General features: G+C 42.1%; 1 protein-coding gene and 1 long non-coding RNA gene across 7 annotated transcripts in view; one reads left to right on the forward strand and one right to left on the reverse strand.

Annotated features, from left to right (window-relative positions):
- ZEB2 (zinc finger E-box binding homeobox 2) overlaps nt 1–25,000 on the reverse strand; it is a 115,925-nt gene that overhangs the window by 2,966 nt on the left and 87,959 nt on the right. For 5 of the 6 annotated variants that reach the window (XM_056349365.1, XM_056349366.1, XM_056349367.1 and 2 more), the window contains 6 exons: nt 23,178–23,249; nt 16,576–16,764; nt 15,666–15,880; nt 13,026–13,134; nt 10,205–12,174; nt 7,985–8,165 (listed from right to left, as the gene is read on the reverse strand). In XM_056349365.1, coding sequence (XP_056205340.1) covers nt 7,985–8,165; nt 10,205–12,174; nt 13,026–13,134; nt 15,666–15,880; nt 16,576–16,764; nt 23,178–23,249 — 2,736 coding nt within the window. The remainder of the gene's footprint in view (nt 1–7,984; nt 8,166–10,204; nt 12,175–13,025; nt 13,135–15,665; nt 15,881–16,575; nt 16,765–23,177; nt 23,250–25,000) is intronic. The other variant, XM_056349369.1, reaches the window with a different exon arrangement.
- Nucleotides 2,029–5,065, forward strand: LOC130153909 (uncharacterized). Its single transcript, XR_008823532.1, has 3 exons — nt 2,029–2,653; nt 2,736–2,762; nt 2,817–5,065. It is a non-coding gene; the product is annotated as an uncharacterized LOC130153909 (long non-coding RNA).

Here is a 25,000-nt window from a genome sequence, read left to right on the forward strand (position 1 = left end):
TCTGGTTGATCCCAGGCCACAAATAGCACAGGAATGCCTTCAACACCTTCCAGAACTGCCATACTGAAAGCTTAATTCCAAAATAGAGCTGACAAAAAATACTTGTCAGCATGATGCCACACGACAAAACTCAGCAAAGCATGATGCAACCGTGAGATATCCAGACATAACATATGGTGCAAAGATTGGAATTAGTGAAGACCGATCACCAAACTTAGATTGCAGAAGGCAAAAAATAAAATCAAACATTAGTACCTTCAGCCAGATTTTTTTTATTTTATTTTTGAAATGTCAAATTATAATCTTTATGTCATTCAACTAAATGTTCCAGAGTGGTGCAACCATGCAGGCAGATACAGTGCCAATTGGTCATTATTTTATATTTCATGCTATTTTTACACATATAAAAATGCTGGTATTTGGTGCCTGAAATGTGGAGCCCTGCTTTGCATGTCTTATTGCTAGAGCAGATTGTTAGGAACTTATTACTGAACTGGCCTGATTCCTCCAGCGTATTTATCATACTTAGCTAACGTGGCACGTGACCAGAACAGGAATAAACTTCACACCAGAGCCCTCCTATCCTTTAAGTTGTAGAAGTGTGGGGGGGTTGTTAATTCTTAAAGCAGCAAGCACAGGGAGAGGAAGAGTACGATGGAGGGTTGGCAAGAAAATGCCGGCTGAGAGCAAAGGGCTGGGAAGATGGGAGACCGTTACCAGCAGCACCGGCGTGGAAGGAAATCCAGCAGAAAAAAAAAAATTGTTCATACCACTGAAGGATCTCAGCTTCCAGGAAAACTCAGGCTGCTCCTTTATGAACCTGATCAGCTTTCTTTTCCTCTGCAGTCACTGCTGGGACTTGAAAGCAGGGAAAGTCGGGCATAAAAAAAATTTCCCTTCCATAGCAAAGTTGTGAAGAATGAATACCAAGGAATATGTTAATTTTTTTTGCCCGATCTAGTCACAGCTACCTTCAAGTCCCACTGTGAAAGTTCACATTTAATAAGGTGTGATTAACGAAAGCTCAAGGAAGCCAAAAATTGTATGTTATGAAATGAAGGGGAGATGTGGCAGGAAGGAAAATGTAGGAGAAACCACAGATAGAATAACCCAAGTGACAGGGAAATCAGCAGATGCTTCAAAATTGGAACTCAAACTACATTTCTTTGTACGAGAGTTTCCTAAGCTTGCACACATACAGGGTTTCATTTTTTTCTTTACTTCCCTTTAAAGTGAAATTGAACATTCAGGCTTGATATATCGAATTATAGCAGTATTGCTTTTATGATCTGTTTCCTAAATATGCATTTCTGCCAATTTAACCTGTTGGTTAAAAGCCAGGCTTGAAGAAATCTCCGGGCTTTGAGCTGTACGCGTACTTTGGCTTTGAACCTCCAGCCTTGACCTGGGGGTGCACTGAGCCCAGAGCCGGGAGGCAGCTCCCTGTGATGTGGAGCACAGATTTTGCCACAATGGGGAAATCCTGCAGTCTTAGCTCGGGAAATTTTAGCACAGTCAAGTCACTTACTCAAATTAGCTTTAAATCCCAAAGCACTCTCAACCTAAGCGCTCCTGCAACCTCAGCGCCTCTAGAAAACCCTCCCAGGTGAGGTGGGAGCTTTCCCAACGCTACCAGCTGCCCAGCTGGATGCACCAGATAGGCCTGCCTGCATCCCTGCCTCGTCCCAGCTGTTCTGCTGAGCCCACCCACGCTACTGTCCCTTTGCTAGTATCTCCATAGTTGCTAATTTTGTTCCTCATAGACCTTCTGCTTTTCCTCGTCACCTTTTTTTGTGTCCTTCTCCTCACTGAACCACCCACGCTCTCTCAGTCCCTCCCTCTGACTTACTTTTCCCTAACGCTGATGAGCCCAACCCTTGTCTTGTTCCAGTTCTCCATAGCACCGCTCCTTCTCCATTACTTCAGATTTCCTGATTTTTTTTTTTGATGCATACTACCTCTGATGCCCACTACACCCTTCTCACCCCACCACTGTGCTCCATCCAGCTGCCTAGCACTTTCCTTCTCCTCAAAAAGAAGTCAACCACTTCTACTGCTTATCCCAACTTGCTTCCACCCACCCTTCCCCAAGGCTGGGTGATGTGCTTGTCCCTCAGTCTTTGCCTGCTTTGCTCAGCCTTTGCACGTGGTGTTGGTTCAACACTGCACCTCCTGTTCGTGCTACCTGGTGCCTTCCCCCAGCCAGCACAGAGGTAGCCTGGCAGGAAATCATCCATATCTTATAAATTAATTTAGAATCAAGAAGATTAAAATGCTTCATATATTCATATTAATTTGTATTATTACTAAAAAGGCTATACTAGAGCTATTGAGTCTACTCCATCATATCAAGGACTCAGTTTTGATCTGAGGGAACATGACAGCTTGAGCAAAGTTCTTTGTTCAGACACCACACAACATACCTTAGCAGTGTGCAGCATGCAGCTGTTACAACACTAATTGAAATATGTTTTTAAATATATCAGGTTTCCAAACATTTGCAGAAGAATTATTTTTTTCCCCTGTGTTCAAAACTCAGTATTTCAGCCATTTAAAAGGAGTGCCTAATCCTTACAATGCATTAGTAGGTCATAAAATAAAGCTGAAGTATAGGTATTTTATACTGGGGATGGGGATAAGTCTACAATTGTAGGTGGATGGGGAGAACCTACAGCTGTAGGTGGATGGGGAGAAACTACAACAGTAGGCAGATGGGGAGAAGTCTACAATTGTAGGTGGATGGGGAGAAACTACAACAGTAGGTGGATGGGGAGAACCTACAACTGTAGGTGGATGGGAGAAGTCTACAATTGTAGGTGGATGGGGAGAACCTACAACTGTAGGTAGCCCTGGATGCTTTATCATCTATTTAGCTATCACACAGTAAGAACGTTGTCATGCAATGTCATGAGATGGCGATGGGTTGAAAGGAAGCAGATGCGAACACCCCACCTCCCAGGTTTTACCCAGTCTCATATGAGATGATCTGTGTCATCCATGTGGGATGGAGTTAGGAGAGAGGCAGCTCACAGGAGGGCTCAAAAACACTTGTGTGTCATCAGGTGGATGCATGATGTAGAAGCCACAGTGAAGTGGCTTCTCACTGAAATGAAACTAAATGATAAATCTCTCTCAAATATGTAAAGGAAGTGTTTAGGCTTTTTCTCATCCCATCATTTCCAAAAAGAGGTTTCCACAGGGGCTTGTGCTCAATTTACAGAGGGGAAATTATAACTAATCTCTTTGCAAAGTCTCTAAAATTGCATTTCTGTTAAAGCAAAACAACAACAAAGAAATCTCTAACAGTAAGTATATCTCAATCTTCCTGGGCTAAAGGTCTGTGACTGAAAAGCTGTGTGTTGCCCATTTGCAGTGGTATAGAAGTCAGAAGACATCAGATCATAAGCCATCACTGGTCCCAGACTAAATATCACCCATCCTTTGCCTAAGGCAAGTGGGTCTTTTTTCTATGGGAGGGGGCCAAACAGAAATCCCACTCTTTGGAGGAAAGAAGGAAACATTTTTGTGACAGTTTGTTTATATTTTTTAAAGGCAGATCTTTTGAAGCTGCTTGGGGGTTTGGATGTTAGATGTAGTCCCAATGGAGATGGATTAGAGGCCAGAGCACAGCGAAGCGGTCAAAGGTGCAAGATAAATGCAATTTATATATAATTGCCCAAGCTGCACCTGTTCCGTTTTGAATGGGAGACCTTGCCTGCAGAGCAAATTTCACAAGCCTAGAATATATCCCTTTTTTTTTTCTTTATCTCAGTGTAAAATAGGGAATTCTAAACTTGTATCAGAGTAAAGCAAGAAAAAATAATCTTTAAATAGCATGTAAATTTTTTATGAATCAAGCTCTAAATAAAGAAAACTCCTGAGCTGGGAATTCAAAATACTAGCCAAAGAGAGATGATTTGCTACCAGGCTCAAGAACAATATTTAGTTTACAGAATCAATCTGGAAATAAAACTAGTGCTTGCATCAGCATGAAAGCTACAAAAATAAAAAAAAGGTCTTAATAAAATATACAGTGGAAAAGGAAAGGATGAAAGCACTAGCACAGCTATGAGGCCCTCAGCAGCCCACACAAGTAATAAAATAGAATATGATGTAATATAGAACAACAATGAAAGGATTTAAAATTTCTAGGTAGGATTCTGAAAAACTGTTTCCAGCTTTTGTTGCAGAGCAGGCACGCTGCAAGTTTCCTTGTGAAGCTACGATAAAGCTGGTGTGTAGCAGACATGGGCGTTGACAACATCCGAACAAACACTAACCTTCACCTTACTCCTGAATCAGCCCAATGCAGCGTTGGCAGGCTGGATTTCTACCCAGGAGCCAGGATATTTCTGTTTCTAGATGCTCCATTCTGTTTGCTCTCCTGCTCACTTACCTACTGCTGTTTTCCCTCCTTATCTGCAATGCAAAGATCTTTGTGCTCACCACATGCTTTGCCATGAAGGCAACCATCTTCTTCACCTTTAGTAAGGAAAGTGTCTTGAACCTTGTGCTAAGCAGCTTGGAGAAAGCTGAGATTAGACGCACGCAGTATCTGCTCAACTAATTTCAGCCTGACCAAAGTTCATAAGACTTCACAGGAAAATAATGTGAGCACTTAATTCCCGTGCTACCTGCCACGCTCTGCACCGTAATTACAGTGCTGCATCCCCTGGTTTTAAAGAAGTAGGACCTTGTGAAGCTCAAACTCCAAGAGGCACACGTAACTTCTTTTAAAATTAAATGGCATCCCAAAATTAACATGGCAGAATTTGTTCCTGCAACAAACAATGACCTCTACACTAAATTTCAGATCAGCTAGAACCAACGTAATTCTCTCATTACAGTAATAAAATAAATTCTCCTTGTCCATATGAAGCTAGAAGCTATTGCAGAATACTGCTAATACTGCATAAATGAAAGACAATGGATTGTGAAATTTAGGCCCCTTTTTCTGCTGTGCTCAAGCTGTGGCAGACGTGGCATACAGAGGTAATCACAGAGCTCATTGATCTGCAACCACATGGTCCTACCAAAAGTTCTCAGATTGACACAAAGAACTGGCCAAATCCCATTCTTCTTCCTTCCTTGGCACAGAACTTGGCTCCACTGCAATACCTGTGACATCCCTGTTTTCTCCTTTACAACAGTTGGTGTAGCACGTGATTAAGGCAGCTCATGTAGTTTTACCTGTCAATGTTATTTTTTGCTCTAAATAATTTCTCTGGGGTAAATCTTTAGGGGCTGCAAAACAGGAATGTGTCCTCTCTCTGACTTCTTTAACCATCTGGCATAGGTTGCAGTAGGTGTGCGGACCATGAGAAGTGATAACAAACAAAAATCTGATTGTTCAAATATCAGAAAAAAGACCTAAAAAGCACGTATTTTTTTACATAGGAAAAAAGACATCAGCATAAACAACATCCACTATTTGTGCTTCTCCAGGAAATACAGGAAGTGTTCCAATTCCTCCTAAAATATGTCTTTATGAAGTAACAACGGATTGTGATCAGCTAGTCAGAAAACAGCAGCACACTCAGAAAACCAGCTTTTTCTCTTCTTTAGGTTTCAAAAAGTTGATTGAAAAATGTGGCCCTACTCTTACAATGACCCCAAATGCAGAAGATGCTGTTACTTTCAATACGATTCCTTCCACTGAACACGGAGTGCAGTTTCGCACCTATGTCATTAATGTTTTTTCCAAAACTATCAATTCAATTTGAAATTCACTTAAGATGCATGCTAAGCCATTAGCCAAAGCCCCAGTGAAATGTGCCTCCTGAAGGCTGTGAATCAGTTATGGAGGCTAGCCCAGCCAAGGTCTGCGGCGCTCCCAACCACCTCCAATGTTAGCGTGACGCGCAGAGGCTCCACGAAAGCAAACGCGTCCTTAATAATACTTCACACTTTGTATAGCGAGTTGCATCACAGGATTTCAGCCTGCATGAATTAAGATTTACAACACCCTGGAGAGGCGGGCTGGTATCATTTCCCTCTATTTCAAAGATGGGCGAAGGTGAGAGAAAGATGAAGCAATTTGCTGAAATTTGCAGAGGAAGTCTGTGGCAAGGCAGAAGAGCACCCGGCGCGCTTAGCCTCAGTGCCTGTGCCTCTGCCACAAGACCATCCTTCCTGTCTCTAAGTGCCGCGCTCGAGCTTGATGATGTGCCGTAGTTCTAGCATATTAAATATGACACCATATACACGTTCTGAATCATAAGGCTGACTCCCATAAAGCTGATGGACGTAAAGTTGAGAAGCCCGAAAGGGCAGAGCAGAGAAGAAGGAGAAAGTCCCTACACTGCAGCTGTGTGGTATTTTTCTAGGCAGTAGGTTCCCATGCTACTTAAAGACCAGAACATATTTTTGCTTTTACAAATGCAGTTTATTTTGCAAATCAAGGTGATTGCACACATTTCAGCTTGTCAAATTTTCAGCCTTTCAACCATATGTCTGTCGACCTTATGGACTACCAACTTTATGGGATTCAACCATATGTCCAGATCCCGATATATATGAAGGCCAGTTCTAACATAAGAGCTTTACGGTAGTAGCGTAGTAAACCATAATGTTTGCAGATGGCTGTAATAAAATCATTCAGGAGAGGAAAGGTGCAGGGACGTAAAGCCTTCAAAGCTTCTTCTACTGAATAAACAATTTGATCTGAATAATGTAGTGGGAAGCACATTCCACCAATGAACTAACCGATCTAGTCCAAAATGTTGCTTTTAATTTTCTCTCCTAATCCTACATGTATTTTAACTTCCTTTTTTATTTTCCTGTGTGGGATTAGCTTAAAATTTGGAAGAAAAGAATAAGAAGGTAAAATAACAAAGTAAAGAATTTTCTTTAAAAGGCACGGTCCACTTCTGAATTGTAAATTTTTCATATGTGAAATGTCAAATGGTTATGTGCAGCCTGGAAGATGTATTAATAGAGAGGTATAAGTTTTTTACCATCACATGGTGAGATTGAAGGATGATGTGACTTGCTTCATTTCCTGAAGTGGGACTCAGCTTTCAAAGTTAAGGAAAGTTTCCTCCTGAGTAAGCTTTTTCTAACTCTAGGATGTTGGAGTTTGGTTTATGTCTTGCTCCACAATAATTCACTTGATAATTCACATTCCCTTTGTCTAACATAACCTGATATCTCTATCATTTGGGGAGCTCCAGTCCTATTTTCCCCTAACTGAAATGTGCTGAGCCGATGTGTCCCCCTCGGAGACCTCTCCACCTCTGGGCTCATGCCTATCCTGGCTGAGAGTGGGGAAGAGAGCACTGCCTGCAAGGGAACCACAGCCAGCATAGGTGTGATGGAGGGGTTTTTCAAACCAAAATATTTTTTAAACTGACAATCTACGGTGTGCTTTGGCAAGCTTCCTTGAACTAGACAAAAATCAGTTCCTACTCATAAAAGGAGGAAACTTTCCCTGGGCATTAACTGAGAAGTGAAAAAGTGAAATGCAACCTGCTTGCACTGCTGGCACACAAAATCACAGCGAGAACAACCCCCGTGAGCTGTTTATTTTCAGATAACTTGGCCAGAGCCAGCTTTTGTGCTGCTAACGTCAGTGGAAGTTTTTCTATTGGATTAAATGGTGCAGGGTCAGATAGTGTCTAAGAAACAAGAAATACACTGTCCCTCTTCCTTCCCATGCCAGACTTTGCACTGACCAAGTTGCAGTTCTGAGTGCTAGAGCCTGCCTCATTTGAAGAGAGCTCATCCTGTGAGATGCTGAGTGCCAGCATCGTCACCGCACTCAGCACCTGACAAGACTCACCCCATCACATCCAACAGCACTTCACCAAGCAATACCCATTAAAAAAAAATAAAAAATAAGTTGAACTGAGCAAAAGTTATTACTCCTTCCCTGTGGAAAGCCTCAGCACCTGCCAAACTGCTCGCTGCACAAGTGTACTTGTGCAAGACTGCGAAGAGCATAGCAGGGAGCTCACCCCTCCTCTTGGCGCTGCAGCTGCCCTACCTGTGTGCTCGTATTTGTGTCGCAGCAGGGAACTGCTCTTCTGGAATGTCTTGTCACATAAGTCACACGCGTACATGCCACTTTCTGTCTTCTTGATCTTCTTTCGGGACAGACAGGAGTCAGAGTCCGTCATGTCGTCAAGGCCGGACATGTAGTCTGGGGTTCCATCAAGCAATTCTCCCTGCCAAGGAAGCACTCGTCAGCAACACCCACTTCCACCACTGCTCCTTCTCACAGAAGAATCAACCACCCCAGAAAAGTTAAAATCATGTCTGCTTAAGGTGGGGGTCCCTCTTAGCTTAGGAACCCATTGACAGTGAAACTACAGCTGATGGGAACTGTGGGAATAATGAGGAGCCTTCCACTTCTGTGCCTCGAACCAACTTTCGGGCTTTGAGCACTCTGCAATCGTATGATTTACACAAGCGGACACTATTTATCATACCAGCACCAAATATTTTCAAGGACCAGAAAAAGCAAAGGGGAGGCTCTTCATGGACGGCTGAAGGTATTGCAGTATTTAAAAGGGGTAAGTGTAAGCAACAGCTGAGAGATCATTCCCTTCAAAACACTGAAACTTGGATATATTCTGTATCTGTAGAAAGGTTTTAATTGAATTTTATATTTAGGTACAAATGTTATTATTATGCAATCCATTTAAATGTATGTCTCCCGACTAAAGGCCTCAAGCTATATTTTTATATTTAATTTTGTAATTTGAAATAGGGAATATTAATAACACTTTTTATCAATGTTCTATCTATGTTAAAACAGCCTTCAGCATTAAGCAATAATGAATGTGGATCAGTAAATTATTAAATTTCTTGATATTTATTTTGTCTTGATCCAAAGAGAGTGCAAACTTGCATGATAACATACATTTCCATTTGCTATCACACAGTTCAGTTTTCTTAGACTAGGTTTGCACTAATTAATATTAGAGAAGATTAAATAGGCTTAAATACATTTACAAAGAGGGCAGATGTACTGTAAATTGGAATAGTGGAACAGCTGTTATGGAGGTGCAGTGCTATTTATGCTCCTATTGTGCAAAGAAGGATTACAGCCTGTAATGTAAAACCATACCTGATTTTCACATTTGAAACTATAAAAGATTTACTAGTCAGTAAAATTACTAATAGACCATAATAGGACATAGGGGAACATGCACAAATGTAAAAAAAAAAAAAAAAAATTATTAATCTATAATCAGTTAATCTCATTTAACTAAACTCTGTACATTATATCTGAAAACGTCCGGCAAAAAGCTATAAAAGTATGTGACTTCTGTAGAGCAGCTCTTTGCTGTAGGCACGCAAGCGGTGAAGTCTTTTTCTACTCCTATGTTGGTTCTGGGACCACCTGAGAAAAGGATTGAAGGTTGTACCCAGGCAGGAAGAAGTGCTGACCCAGATTACAAGTCCAGGCAAAGACTTTGTTTGCAATTAAGGGCCTTGGCTGCTACCTCTCCAAATAATTTTGCTTAATCTCTGGGGTTTTTCAAAGCTGTTCCAGATGACTGGCAGGATTAGAGGACTGGTAGTCTGGGAAGGGCAGTAGTTGGGCTGAAGAAAGGGGCAACGGTGAAGCAACACCCCAACGTGTCTCATCCCCCAGGTATTCATGAGAAGAGAGAACGCCTTTCCGGTGCACAGTGGGTGAACGATCCACAACAAAACATGGAGAAGGAAGCTTTGAGGGCTTTCGATGGAACAGAGCTGCTCCAAGGCCATAGGGACCTCTGCTTAGAGGGACACAGCTTTGCGTCCAAGTGTCAAGGTGTTTCCTAAGGGGTCTCCCACTGCTCCTTTTCCCCGTGGGGAAACGTAGTTATGCCCTGCAAAGATCAGCTTCCCTACAAAGTTTGGTGGGTTTTATTCTGCAGGATGGGATTTTTCATGGACTTCATCATCAATATTATTATTATAATTTAGATACAATTCTAATAAGAAACAGGTGAGCTCTTCACAGAATAAAACCGTAAGTGTTATGCCTATTCAAAGGCATTGATCCTGCTTCTAATCCAAGCAGAGGTTCTTTAAAGGTAATTTCCTTTTCTTTTCCTATTGCAGTGCATCTTTGCAAGTTCAGACTAAAATAAACTCTGCTAATATTGTTGGAAATGTTGAATATAGCTCTGGGCTTTTTTCTTTTGGTAAAGGTTATATCACAAAATACTAAATTCAAGCTTTTTAAAAGAAAAGGGTTGCAACAATTTACCTGAAATCCTTGTTTCCGCTGGTACTTTCTCCTTTGCTGCATATCGGCAAAAGTAGCTGCTCCAGTTGGGTAAGTATAGGCCATATGTGGTAGGAAGCTCATCTGATCTAGTCCTGGGTATGGTCGCAGCCCAGGAATACTGGTCTGGACTGGTGGCATAAAAGTGGCTGGGGGAAAAGCGCTCTGTGGTGGAAGTGTTGTGTATAAAGGTTTGGCACTAAATGGGTTCATACCAAATACTGGGTTAGTGCTTTTATCCAAATTATTTGAATTAGAAAACTCCTTCTTGATAAAAGTCAAGTTCAGTGGCTCATCTGAGTTTTCAGATGATGAAGAAACACTGTTGTGTTCTAAATTTACACTATTAGATTTTGTTTTGTTCTTTGTGGCTATAATACTTTTGGGTTCCTTCATTTGTTTTGGTAAAGACAAGTCCAAAGGCTCAGCCTGAAGCTCCTCAGAAGAGAAACTGTTTGGAGTGTAAGAACTACTGTGGGAGTTTTTAGAAGATGTGGAAGAAAGATTTAAAGGAGAAGGAGTATTGCTCCTAGAGTGGTCCAATTTATCAACTGGTTTAATATTGGTAAAATGAGGAGGTTTTGTTAGCCTGAGAGGAGTATCACAATTAGTAACACTGTTATGGAGTTCAGCTATAGATGGTGAAGTTATAGAGTCCACAGGCTTTATTGGAGATCTGGCTGACAAAGAGTCTTTAGTGGGAGTGTTGTTGGTGGCAGCCAGCGCCACCTTGGCACTGGCCCTTTCCAGTGATGGTGACCTGGAACTTGAATACTGGTAGACTTTTCTTTGTTCAAACCATTCCTTCACAAATTCCTGAGGAAGGCCAACAGCAATGGAAATTTTCAGTAGTTCATCAGAGTTGGGTTCCATATTCATAGCATAATATGCTTTAAGTACAGACATGTGGTCCTTGTATGGGTTGATGGGGCTAGTCATTCCTTTCTCAGAAAGTACTGATGACAGCAAGAGGGTTTGCTTATCAAACACTCCAGGTTTGTTGGGAACCATGTTCTCATGAGGCTGAAGGACTGCCTTGATTTCTTCATTCATTTTACACAGGTAACGCTCATGCTGATGCAACGGAATGGGACCAGGAAAGCTTTCTTTACAGAACTGGCATGAAAATGGAGTGGATACATTATGGTTCTCTATCATCTTGTCTTCAGTTACCAGGTCTATTAGGGTTCGCAGCTTCTCTTTCTTAATGTTATTGAGCTGCCTCCTTGAGTCTGTGGTTAAGCTCTGGAGGCAAGCTTTGGCTTCATTGACTTTCTCTAATGTATAGTCAATAATACTTTTAGTGGCACCATTATGACTTACTACTGGAAGACCCACGGGGGGAATATTGGGGGAGGTAACTCCTTGTTCCTCAGCTTGAGAGCATGAATCCTTCATATGGTAAACCTTCAACTTGGAGATCTCTTCAGCCTTGCAGTCCATCTTCTGCCTGGAAACCGTGTTATCCACAATCTGTAGGACCTTCTGCACCTCACTTAAATTACTGCCTACCGCAGGAAACCCAAGCAATGGTGCTTCCATCCCTACACCTAAGTGCTGCATTGGACTTTGAGCAGACGCATGAACTCCTAAGGGGCTGGTTGCTCCAAGTCCACCATTCATAAAAGGACTAGTTGCACTAAACCCATGTGAGGCCATAAGAACCTTATATTCATTGAAATCTAGTGGTTCTGTTTTAATTTTCAGTAGGCCTGTTTGTTCAGACATACTAAGTGGTTTGCCATTCTCCAGCTTATTTCTCAGCTGTGTAATGGCTGAATTAGTAGGAGAGGAAGATACAGAATTAGGAGAAGAACCCGTCTTGATATTGTTTCTCATTCTGCCATTTACAGAGATTAAACCAATACACTTCTTGCTGCTGATGTGCGAACTGTAGGAGCCAGAATGGGAGAAACGTTTCTTGCAGTTTGGACACTCATATGGTTTTTCACCTAAAATGATAATTAAAACCAAATGTTAATTATCATTTTTGCTGCTATAACGGCAAGCGATCGCATTTGATACTCGACTGATCAGTGGGGAGAATATTAAGTCTATGAATACGGCCACACACCACCACTGCTTTACCTTCCTCTTTCTAGGGGTCTTGAGGTCAGTTTGGACCCATGGTCTCCAGCAGGCAACAGCCACCAAGGCGTGAGACTGGTCCCAGACTGACCATTGCAAGTCACAAGTAAGCAACCTGTGGCAAAGGGAGTCAAATCAATTCCAGACTGTTCAAATTTGATTGTGGTTTTTCCCTTCCAAAACCCAGGAATTTTCACTGGAAATTAATTTGGTAGGAGAACCTGAGTCCTGATGTTAGAACCTCCACATCGGCATTGCTGGAGGTTTGTTCCTGGACAGAGCCCAGTGGCATTCCGTGTGCCGACTGCTGCATCAAGCAGGAGAGCCCAAACGCACCAGTCATTCAACATGAGGAGCTTTGCGCTTACTTGTTATCTGAGAATATGGACTGTATTTCACTTGGGGGGACTTTGTGTTATGGAAAATATAATGGTCTCTTCAGGGTCCGACTGCACAGAAATGAGCGAACGCTTCTGGATTCAAACTGCCGAACAAACAATCTATATTATTTGCAGGAAGCTTTACTATTTCCAAATCTTTCAGCGAGACCGTGGTATTAACAGCATGATAAATGAGGATGACTCAGATATCACTTACAAAATACCTTAGTAGCTCCAAGAAGCCAGAAGCAGAACTGTGTAAATTTTAAGCAGTCTTTAAAACTCAGCTAATTAAACAAAATGCAAATGAGCACACCAGCACCTCCGCTACTCACCACTGTGAATTCGCAGGTGTTCCTTCAGATGGTGTTTATATTTGAAGGCCTTGCCACACTCAGTGCATTTGAACTTGCGATTGCCTGCTCCTTGGGTCAGCATTTGGTGCTGGGAGGGAAAGAAATTAAAAAAAAAAAAGATACCAACATGAATTTTATGCAAGAGAAACCATGAATTTCTAGCTTAAAAAACAAAAACAAAATTAATGTGGATCTGAATTTATCAAGCGGACCAAAAGGTCTGCATGTACATTTATTTGTCTCATCAGTGTTGCAATAAAAATCAAAGTGTTGGCAGTAAACCGAAACAAATGAGAAAGTACTTTCACATGAGCATTCGATATTTGCTTTAGAATTATTTCCTAAGTCTCTCATCAAAAATGTGTTGCTTTAAGGTATCTTACGATGAGAGAAACTGTTTTATAAGAAGATTTGTGGCTCTTAATATTCCTAGCAGATTCTGAACATGTGGGACTCGGCTTGTTTAAAAATTCTGTTTACTGCATGTGTAGGAAAGACAGAAACACTGTCGTTAGTGGCATTTCGTGTAAGATTTAATTCATTATCAAGCAGAAGAGACTGTGTCTTCGGCATGAGCTGCTGCTGGAAATGTTTTCTAAAATCACAGAGCAGCAGGGAAGACCTGAGCTACCTTCCGTGCTATGTTTTCCCTCAGCGCTCTTTCTAAGGGGCGAGGGAAAGTTGAAAGTTAAAAGTGGCATAAGGATACAAAGGCAGCTGACCTTTTTGCAACAAGCAAGAAAAGCCCCGTGACTTTGAATTTGGGGAAAAAAAAATAAAAAATGTAGAATATTCAGAATAATGCAGCCAACCATTCTGGATGCTCAAGGTAGGAGGTCAGCCTTCTGCAGGCAGCCACGACACAAAAGCCTATTGCAGGAGCAAGAAGGGGGGGAAAGGGGTGGGGGGTGGGGGGGGGAAGAAGGGGGGGGGGGGTGTGGAAAGGCAGCACCGAAACGGTATGACAACTGCGAGGGTGTGCTGCCTCTTCCCACATTCCTGGCGAGACAGATGGTGTTACATGGGACACAGGGAGGTTTGTTCAAACAGCAGCAACCTTCAAAGATCAAGCAGAGCCCAGCCCGCCGCGCGCCATTGAGGGACCCGCGCTCATATGTTGCTGAGTTGCATAAACAAACAGCAACAGCTGTTTTGTCTCCCCCCATCGCCCTCCGAGGACTACTATAAACTTTAGTTGTGCCACTGTTAATATGATACAATCATTTTAATTTACTAATTGTAAATGCCATGAGCAAATGAGGGGACTTTTCAACACCAAAGCTACCATTCATAATGCGCCAGTACCAGCGCGCTCTCGCATGTGAAATTTCAGGCAGTTACGTTGGATAAATATCCAGGCGGGGTTTTTTTTTGCTCCTTTTTCCCCCTGGCGTTTTTAATGATACGAAGCAAAAGAAAGAACCTTACGGTGGATCAGGTTAGGAAAAATACATATGTGAAAATGTGTTTGTCTACTGGAAAAGCCATGGGAAGGAAAGAACTGGAGAAACCATTCTGGAATCATTTAAATTGATTTAAGATCATGCAAAAGATATGGTTCTCTTAAAAATGCTAATTGCAAAAATCGTGCGGTTAGATGTGTGTTTGCCTAACTGAATTTGCCTTATGCTGAGAAAAACCTACCAAAAGAAATAGAGCTGATCCTGATTTTCAGGTTTTTTAAGAAAAATAAATACAGCATAAAGCCTTTATTACATGGCACAACACAGGTATCTATTTATTTAAGTTTTAACCATGCCATTTGAGTTTCCATTACAGCCCTTCATGAGACGGGTTTTCAGAGGTAATACTCCGGCGAGGACAAGAGTCGACTTTCTGCTGGTAGGTAAAGAGTTTTGTGGCACAGGTCTGTCGCCAGCCTGCTTAGGAGCACCAGGGAAGCTCAGTCACCTGTTTGCGATACGCAGCATTTCCTTAAATGCAGCACTGATATAATATTACATGCATCACATTCGAGGAAAAAACCTGCTTTGATTTATTGCAGATACGCTGCCAGGCTATACAAATGACAGTGATGCCACAATTCTAGTGCATGCATGCGTTAGTGGCACAATCACAAATGATAGCCTATATGTAGGATAGGAAGAGTTATCCTGAAAATGTGTAATTATGTTTAACAAACGATTATACAAAATACGCGTAATTTCACGTGATTGAAAAGGTTACTCAAAAAGTAATGAAAAAATATTAGCGGATCTTTTAGCATGTCTTGGAGCTCCTATTTGCAACACTGTAAACTAGTAAAACTAGGTGAAAAATGGAATTAAAATTGCTGAGATGTTTAATAATGTATAATTAAAATGCTACAGTTTCATTCACTTTTTGAGGAACATAAAAACGAAACTAAAGTCAAGTTAAAGTGCAAATAAAATTTCTAAATTAGAAATTAACACACTCATTCGATCGTGAACATAAGACTATTAAATCATATTAGAAGAGACCATCAAAAAATCATTTAGACCTCAATTAAAGCTATTACCATTAAAAGATCTGCATCTTCAAAATGCCATGAAAAATTAATAATGATTGCCAATCAAAGCAATATCGTTTCTCTAAGGGGTTATTACAGAAAGAAATCACTTAAAACCAGCCCCCCACCTGATCTGTCCCTGGCTTGTGTGTCACCATATGCCGCTCGAGCTGGGTGCGGTAGGCAAACGTGTAGTTACAGAGAGGGCACGAGAAGTTCTCCTCGTTCTTCTCGTGGCGGTACTTGATGTGCTCCTTGAGGGACGTCAGGCGCTTGTAGCCCCGGTCGCAGTAGGGGCAGGTCAGCAGTTGGGCGAAGGCATCTGGAGTTCCAGGTGGCAGGTCTGCGCCCCGGGATGGGGGGGGAAAGAGAGGCAGGCCAAAAGGTCAGCAAATCAATGGCAGCTCATGGGCTGATTGCCCAGGATGGTATGAGAGGAATCGCTGCAATCTGCTGCCCAAGAGGGAGGGACGGCGCTTCCAACCGGCGGCGGGAGGCACCGGCACCCGCTCACGCCCACGGCAGACTCACAGGACCCGCTCCGGACCCCGCTAGGAAATTAATTACGGGCAGCACTCCTCACACCGACCTCACTGGCTGGGAAACTAAGAAATACTTTTCCTGATCAATTTGTGATTTGCATTCCAGGCCCAGCTCATTGTGTTACTCATGCCATTGACCGAATCCTTCCTACTGATGCTTTTCCAATTATTTATCAAGGTGTCAGAGAGCAATAGGCCGGCTACCCCATCTTTTGTTGCATTAATACTCTATTGAAACTTCCCAAACTTCCAGCTAGAGCAGCAGCCTTCCTCCCGTTTACATTCAGCTCTTCAGTTCACCCGCCAGATAATACAAATTTGCTGACTAAAAAATCACAATACACTGAAATTACAGCCCCAATCTTTGCTCATGAAATTCCATGCCGCTGCAGCTGTTCTTCAATTTTTAAGGTAAACACCCAGGCATGTAGTGCATTTATAATTGCAACAGCTGCACGAGGTCAGGATACTGGCTAAAAATGAATTACAGCCTCACCATTTTCTTCTTGCCCATTGGCCTCTGGAGTGCCAAGGCGAGACAGTTCCTCAGGGGCTTCGGGGTAAATAATGGCCGTGTCGCTGCGCTGCAGGTACTCCGCTATGCTGACTGCATGCCCATCTCCTTCCTCCAGTTTCCTTTTGGCGAAATATTCCTCAAAGTCCGACGTGCAATTTGTGTTCTTCACTAAAAGGAGAGAAGGGGAAAAGAAAAGGGGGTTTGAGTGCACCCTGCCTGAGAGCTTGGGTCCCTTAGCTTCGTTACACATGGCTGAGCTGGTGTACTGGGGCTACAAGGCTGGGGCTGCAGCTGGATCCTCACCCTCATCGGTCTTGCTCCAGCTTCTAATAAAATTAATGCGAGCTTTCCACCAGCGTGGATGGAAGGAAGGGTGGGCAGTTAAATTAACAAGAACACTGGCTCTGCGGGGCAGCAGGAGACATTTACGAGGCTTGGGTAATGCAGGTAATGTTTCATCTATGGAACCTGAACCTTCAGGGGGCTCCTGGGGGACCCACAGCTTTTGGCATGAACACAGCTCAACCTACAGGACTGAGTTCAGCCGCCCCCAGATCCCACAGCCCCTGAGACAGTCCCTGCACTGGAGACGGTGGTTGCAGGTAGTGAAGACCAAAGCTCTTCTTCTCCAAGACAGGTCCTGCCTCAGGCTGCTCTTCCTGGCAGGCATAAGAAGAGAATTGCTCACAACACCTTCCTTTTTTTTTTTTTTTTTCCTCCCTGAAAAATTAACTTACAATGGGAGAATACATTGTTTTTTAAAAAAATATTTCTTCAGAGATTTCTGCAAATAGAACCACATGTTTTAGACCATAACAGGGATACCAAGCCTAACACCACTTTTACAGTCTGTAAGAGAGTTTTCCTTCTTTTCCTAAAATATAAACTTAATTTTGTATTGTCCATGCAATGTCCATGAAACTTAATATATGCTCAACCACAAAACATCCTGTTACTAAAAATATACTTTTCCCCTCCATGTATGAACACTGCCTACAGAAAAGACCTTAAAAACTCTGCGAGCCTAAAGACAAATATGAATATAATTATAAAAAGTAGAAACGTTGTATTTATAAAATATAAATATATTTAAAAAGGAGTTGATAATTTTCTTCAATTTTTTTTTTTTTCGTAATAAATCTTGGAAGATTGTTGGTGTCAGGGAATTAAAGACACTTGTTTTTAACTGACCGTAAATAAAAAGAACAGCTTATGATTGATTACGTTTTTAATGTATTTCTCCTTAGGTGAAATAAGAAAATGAGGCAGCACCATAAACTGTTCTACAGGTCTTGTAAAAGTAAAATATTAAATGGCACGATTCTGCTCTCACTGATGCCAGGTAGCAATATGAAGTCAACTCACAAAAATCAAAGGGATTATGGCCCTACAGGTTTCTGCTGGTTTGTAACCACTGGAAATGAGAGACTAACCAGCTCCTTGGTGGTTAGAAATGAGTAAATACTGTGCCTCGGCTTCCTACAAAAATGCAAGGTGATGCTGGCAGTCAGAATGAGACGTGGCCTCTGACTGGGGCAAACTGGAAACCTGAAAGCGCCTGATTTGAAGCGCTGATCTTGTCATCATCAATAAAAGTAGATACTGTTCTATGCAAACCTCATCCCCTTAGCCGATAAAAATCAAATCCTCTGGCTGAGACAAATATGCCCTATTTTTCGTATGAGCTGAGCAGCTTCTCAACTGTTCTGCAGTATTTTAGTGACAGTGACCAAATGGCACAGGGCTCGGGACCCTGGTTTTGGAAGGAAACTTCTGCTCCTATCTCAGCGGTTGGTAGGGAGTCTCTGCAACCCCACAGAGCTCCTCCCTTGGTCCTTCTGTAACTCCTGCTATCATTTGTCCTTAGCATGAGAAACAACATCTTTTTTTTTTCCCAAAAAAAAGTGCAACTTCTAGAGAAGGGGAGTGTGAGTACGGAGAACATGACCAAGTACCTTACCTCCATTTTGTTGCTGGCAGAGAAACATAACAAAATGGTGGTCACTGAAGTACACCACCTGCACAAGGTTTTGGCTTTTTGTTTTTATCAGAACAAAGCTGAGACATTAGTTTTTATGTTGGAAACCTGACTTTTCAGTCCTCACTATGCCTAGGTCTTCCAACTGTTGCAAGACCATCCACCCGCTGGCTTAGCACTACCCCATCCCTGCTCCTTCTCTTGGCTGAGCAACAGAACCAAGGAAAGCAAGTTTATTTTTTGCCAGATTCAGGACATGACCCAGTAAATGCTACCTGTGAAGCAGGGAAAGAGAGTTTTTCTCCAGAGAGGAGATATGGGAGCAGGAAGGGGAAAGGGTGGGACAAGGGCTCCAAGGGATGGCTCCATGCATCATTCTCCTCCAGGCAGGCTCGGGAGGGGGGGGGGGGGGGGCGGCGGTTAGAGCTTGCAACGGCATTTATAGGGTGAGGATTCTAGCCACTGGGCAAGGCCTGAGTTAATATTAGGAGCTTCAGTCACAAATTCGAACCCAAACGAGGTTCTTCCTTCCCGGCCCCCAAGTCTATCTGGAGGCTTACCCAACAGGCTGTGGAGGACTGCTGCAATATTACTGGCCTTGGCTTCCTAATTCTCTGGATTATTTAGTTTCTATGTCTGTACACGCAATCCGGGAGCTAAAGCAAATGTTTATGTCTACATTATAAACCCCTAAAAACAAGGGGATTTAGTGGAAAAGCTGACAGATCCTTAACTGAAACAATACAACCAGTGCTGCAACACTGCAGATTAACATAAATAGCAAAAGATGACCATGTGTATCTGGTTTGTCACCAGCGATGTTACTGACAATTCAGACATGGCTGGAAGCTCACTCAGTGTTACTAAAAAGACGCATCTGATAACCATTAGGTTTCTCTCCCAATTTCAGGGGGGGAAGCTTGCTTCCCCCCTCCATGCCCTAATTTGTTTTCCATGCAGAAAGTCATGTTCCCAGATTCTTCGTGGGCTGACATGGAACACACATTGCACATCTCCTCCTGCGAGGCAAGAATTTCAGCGAAATCTACGGCGGGTGACCTCACCAAATAAGTCTTTTTTTAATTAATTATTGTAGCCTGGAGAGCAGAAATATTTTCAGCTCCAAAAGCTGATGTGGCCATGTCACATAAAAATAAAACACATTAAGGAAAGCTATCTTTGGAGGCATTTAGGACCTTTCAAGATAAAGTGAGAGAGAGGTTCGAGGAGCTTGGGAGACCAGTTATTTTGTGTGGGAACTCGTCCTGCGAGATGGTGATAGCTGCCCTTAATCGCAAACAAAGCTAATAAAACCACAGCCTTCATTAGCCAGGAAGTGAGAGGCCCCCATTGGTACACACAGATTACAGCCTGAAAACGGCCTGTCCTCCAACCTGCCAAGTTTTACTTCTGTTTTCCTCCCTCCAAAGGTTTTTGGTTTTGGGGTTTTTTTCCCCTTCTTTAAATTATATTAAGAGATCTTTACTTGAAGCTTGTCAGATGTTAGTAATAGAAACCAGGAAAATTTTTGTGTTTACAGGAAACTTATTAATCTGTTTTCTGCAAACATCGCAGTTGTAATAACCGTAACAGGTACAATAACATAAACTATAGGAATTTATTCATTCACATTTTAAAATACCCTTCTGCAAAACATCATTTTGCCAAGTAATTGTTTCAGAAATCCCTAGAAATATTTACAAATTAATTTAGCAGGACCAAAGACTCAAATTTTCACTCTGATGGTTACTTTTGCTTTTCCACTATAAAGCCTCCATGGCTCATTATAAAAATATAGTTGATTAATGTATAGATAACAAGATTTCTTTTTTCAGTACTGCTAGGAAGTGGTCACTCTGACAATGGTAGAATAATTTAATAACAGAGATTTTCTCTTTTAGTTTTCTTTCTCTGCTAATGACCTCCTGCAATGAATATGATGCTACAAGCACACCGCAGTTGTTGTGTGCATCTACAGCAACTTTGCAGCTGGATGTATGTGAGGAGTCTGACACCGTATCATCTATCTCTGTGCTCAGCCCAGGTGATAGAGCACTGTGAGATCTGGTGTCAGGAGGGAGAGGCACAGTCTATTAGGTGAGAAAGACCTCCTTGGTCCATCTGGCAGAGCCCGTGTCAACCTGTAGGAAGCCCTAAAGGGCTATCCTGGAGATCAGAAGGTCACTGTGGTATGGCTTTCGCTGAAGATGGAGTCACCGATCCAACTTCTTTCAGTGGGTCAAGTCTCAGCCTCACCTCAGCTATTTTATTAGTTAGTATTAAATCCCCCTACCAGCTGCAGGGAAAAATTGAGGCCAGACACTCAAGACAGGCCTAAGGCCTACGGTGAGGCTGAAGAATAAAACTTTGGACACTTCCCAGACTAGCTAGAAAGGATCTCCAATGTCTCAGGGACTGACCTCTTCCCTTTCCTCCTCAAATAACAGCCCAGGCACTGCAACAGGCAAGCTGGAGAAGTTTTCACTCTGCATGAAGGATGCTGCAGCTCCTAATAGTCAAGGTGAAAAGACCGGCAAAAGCATCTAGTTTATCAGATGATTTAATATGACTAAATAACCTGACATCTCTCCTAAGAAACTTTGGAGACCGCAGCCATTAGAGAAAGGTGTTCTACCCAAGCGGCCCAGGCATCAGCCTCCCCTAAAGGAGGTGGCTGGGAACGCCTCAGTGATAAAAGATGTGAATTAAATGGTAGCAGAGCACTAGACAGCTCATAAGAGTTACTTGAGCAAGCTGCCCATCACAGCAAAGAGCAGCTGGAGTAAAGAGAGGTGGGACTGTTGCACAGGACATTAGGGAAAAAATTGCCAGGTGCGATATCCAGAGCAGCTTTTGCATTTTAAATGCAGACCGCCTAAATGCAAAGCACTCTCTGAGCCACGAGTCCACAGCACACCAAGCTGGGTAGGGGCAACCCTTATCTTTTCCCCCCAGAAAACTGGTTTCAGAAGAAGCAGGACACCCCGTGGACCCCACACAGAGTTAGTGACAGAGCTGGGGGGAGCTCGACGGCACCCTGCCCCCAGAGAGATGCCGTGAAGCCAAAGTCGAGAAGGCAGAAGAGACCATCAGATATTGGAAGGGAAGGGGCTAAGAGGACACGAAGTCTTCCCCCTCAAGCAGACCACAGTGCAAGTATGAAAGAGTCAAGGCCTGTTATGGTAAGGAAAATATGTGCAAAGGAAGTCACATTGCACTGATAGGGGACCTCAAAGGCTCTGGTAATGGTAATCCAGATAACCATCAAGTCTTATTTCTGAATCAGACGTCTCTTAAAGTCCTGTTTCTCCAAGTGCTAAGCACAATCTGTCACTTAATTAGCATCCCTTGGAAATAATAAAGCTTTTAAAATACATATCTATCCAGTTCTGTAGGGCAACATCATTAACTATACACGTAATGATAAATTGTGCCTCGGTGCCACCCTCCTTTCATGCATAATAAAACTAATGGATGAGAAAAGCAGTGACATGGCTTTATTTTCCTATTATTTTCCCCCTCAAGAATTACAAAGTAAATTTCTTGTGTTACTTAATAAAGGCATTGGGGTTTTATGTGGGTGTTACCAACATTAGGAAAGTGTGAGTAATAAAATCCTTGCAAGACTTAGGTACCACCTTTTACAGTAATATTTGTAGAGGGCTTTACCTATGAACTAAATCGCATAATGGAATGCATAGAAATATACTTACAGTAGAAAACTTACTTTTAACCCTGTAAATCAGGGCTATCTGCAACATCTTGACTTGTGACAAAATGCAAAAGAAACATTGGGTGTCGTATGGCATTCAGCTGTGCTGAGGATGGAGCGGGGCCTTGTGGCCTTTGGAAAGAACATGGTAAACCCCTGAATTGGTTTGGATTAGAAAATAGTAACAGAAACCTTTTGCTGTTTTGCTTTGCTACAGAGCTCAGAGATGATACCTGCTAAATATCTCTGTCCCCTTTCTTGTTCCACAAAATGTATTGATTTCCAAGAAGAGGGGAAAGAAAGAGATGTGGCAAGTGGGAGAAAAAAAAAAAAAAGATTAGCCAGAAACATAATAATCTCATAAATATGCATTTAAAGTGTGTGTCTGTGTATCTATGTAAGGGGTTTATGTGTGTCTTGCTGAAAAGATGTTTTCAGTTTCTGAAGTAGCTTACTCTGTGCACCATGTGAATCGGGGGTTGCCAAGAAGGGTGCACCCCATCCTCATTATCACACTCTTTGTACAGTCCCTCTCATTAAAAGACTACTGTATCTTGGTCCAGCTACTTTAAACTATACGAGATTCGCCCTCGCTGGGAAAACATACCGCTGAAAACTATTAGCTCACAAGGATGCAGTTGAAAGGAGGTAGGGGCTGGCGTGTCGTGGAGCACGGGAGGGGTAGCAAGGACTCTCACCGGATGAGCTTGTTGCTGCACCGTTGTGATCGAATTGGGGGGAAATATTAAAAACCAGAAGAATTATGTAGATGGTTCCCAACTGTTCAACTGGAAACAGCAAAGAAATTGTTTGGCCGCTCCTCCCCTTCATGCACAGCTAAGCTTAGACGATACCGAAGCAAAGTGATGCTCTCACCATGCAAGACCTTACCTGTACCATTGTTTCCAGTGGTCTGAATTGTGGCTTCAGGCCCCATAGTGTCATAATCTTCCTTCATTTCTTCTGTGAAAGAAGCATGCACACTTTTAGCATTCACACGTACTGGGTTGCTTTACAGAGCTAGGGAGCACGCTGCAGTGAGAGGGAAGATCCTGCTAAGGGAAGGAGAGAAAAGGGCTCTTGTGGACCTTCACACAATGGCTTTGTTCTGGCAACCGAATGACTTCAGCCCCGCTGGATGGATGAGAACTTATTTACTTTAAACATGACAGCGAGTGGTGGAAAACAGAACTGTTTGTTTGGAGTAAATGAAGGGATTTTCCCTATATTGAATCTAATAAGCAGTCAGGTGATTCAAAGGGAATTTTTTAGGGTTTTTTCCCCCTCCCCCTGTATTTAAAAGAAATAATCAGTTAACGGACACCGTGACAGCTGTACCTGGAAGAAACTGCAAATACAAAAGGAAGACATAAGAAGTTCTTGTATCTCTATCTCTATCTATCATCACACAGATCTTCTGAGCTGTCATCATCGTTTTAACCTCATTTGAAGTGTAGCATGTATTAATATCAAGTGGTGCAGAAATGTGACGAATTTTCAACTGTGGGCAGCTCTTCTCTACCCTCACTATTTGTTTGCGTCTTCTGTGCACTCTCTGTGTGCTGACAAAGTCTGCCTTTATGGCCATAAATTGGGTTAATTCACATGCAAATGAGCATGATACGTGTAGAATTATTTACTGTGTATTTATCATGGATCGGTTTACTTTCTGTGAGACTGGGGGTTTGGAGTGACTTAAAATAGCGTTTTGAAGGGGCTGAGTGCAGCCCCATCACTGGGGGGAAGGCTTATTTTCATGGATGTTTCAGCCTGCCTCACAGTGCCTGTCAAACTTGGTTTCTTGCTGATAATTTGTTAGTTCAAGTGCAACAGGTATTCACACATACAGCCTGGTTAAGACTTAACCCTCCAAAGGGTTTTCACAGGCGAAAATAAATATACATAGAGATTCTTTCTCACCTTTTCAACTTCTCCTAAATGCCAGCCTTTCTTTACTTGAAGACAAGCACAAACATACAATCTTTTTTTTTTTTAAGTGAGAGAATTTAGTATTTGAGATTTAAGTGAAAAATCTGCTTTAATCTTTCACTTAGCTTCACTTGTAAGAAATAAAATGTCAAAAGGCACCCAGGAATGGTTCAACAGCTACTAAAAAAAAAAAATAATTTCCCAGAAACAAACACAAGTCGATGATGATTCAGGAAGATGGATGCCGCTCAGCCAATCAAGTGATAGACTGGCAAGCAGATCAAAGTATGCTATTAAAATCTTATTGATACATGAAGCATTAAAATTCTTATTTCTCATTTTTTGTGAGAAAGATTTTGATGAGGACAGAAACTGGCCCAGTATTAATCCATTTCCATGACAATTATTTGACTGAAGATAGGGGAATAATATAAACAGAGCACATTCTCAGTTCATTCCTAAATTTGTAATCTTGTAGTATTCTTCAGATGTCACATTCTACAAGTAATTAGTTGGTAGAATAACAGGTTCTAATTGTATCATTCTAATCAAAACTAAAGCACAGAATGACTTAATTCAGTGCTTTACAACCAGCGTACAATGCTGTGGTATAAATATACATGTTTATGGCTTTGAAGCTTAAAAAAAAAAAAAAAAATCATGAAAGCTCTTAAGTTAAAATATGCAGGTACAAACAGATGCTAAATTTGTACAAAAGCATAGAATATGCAGACCAGATGAAAAATATTTGTTTAAACTGTACAGCAGACAAGCCAGCCTTGATT

The sequence above is a fragment of the Falco biarmicus genome, chromosome 8, assembly GCF_023638135.1.
Source record: "Falco biarmicus isolate bFalBia1 chromosome 8, bFalBia1.pri, whole genome shotgun sequence".
NCBI classification, from domain to species: Eukaryota; Metazoa; Chordata; class Aves; order Falconiformes; family Falconidae; genus Falco; species Falco biarmicus.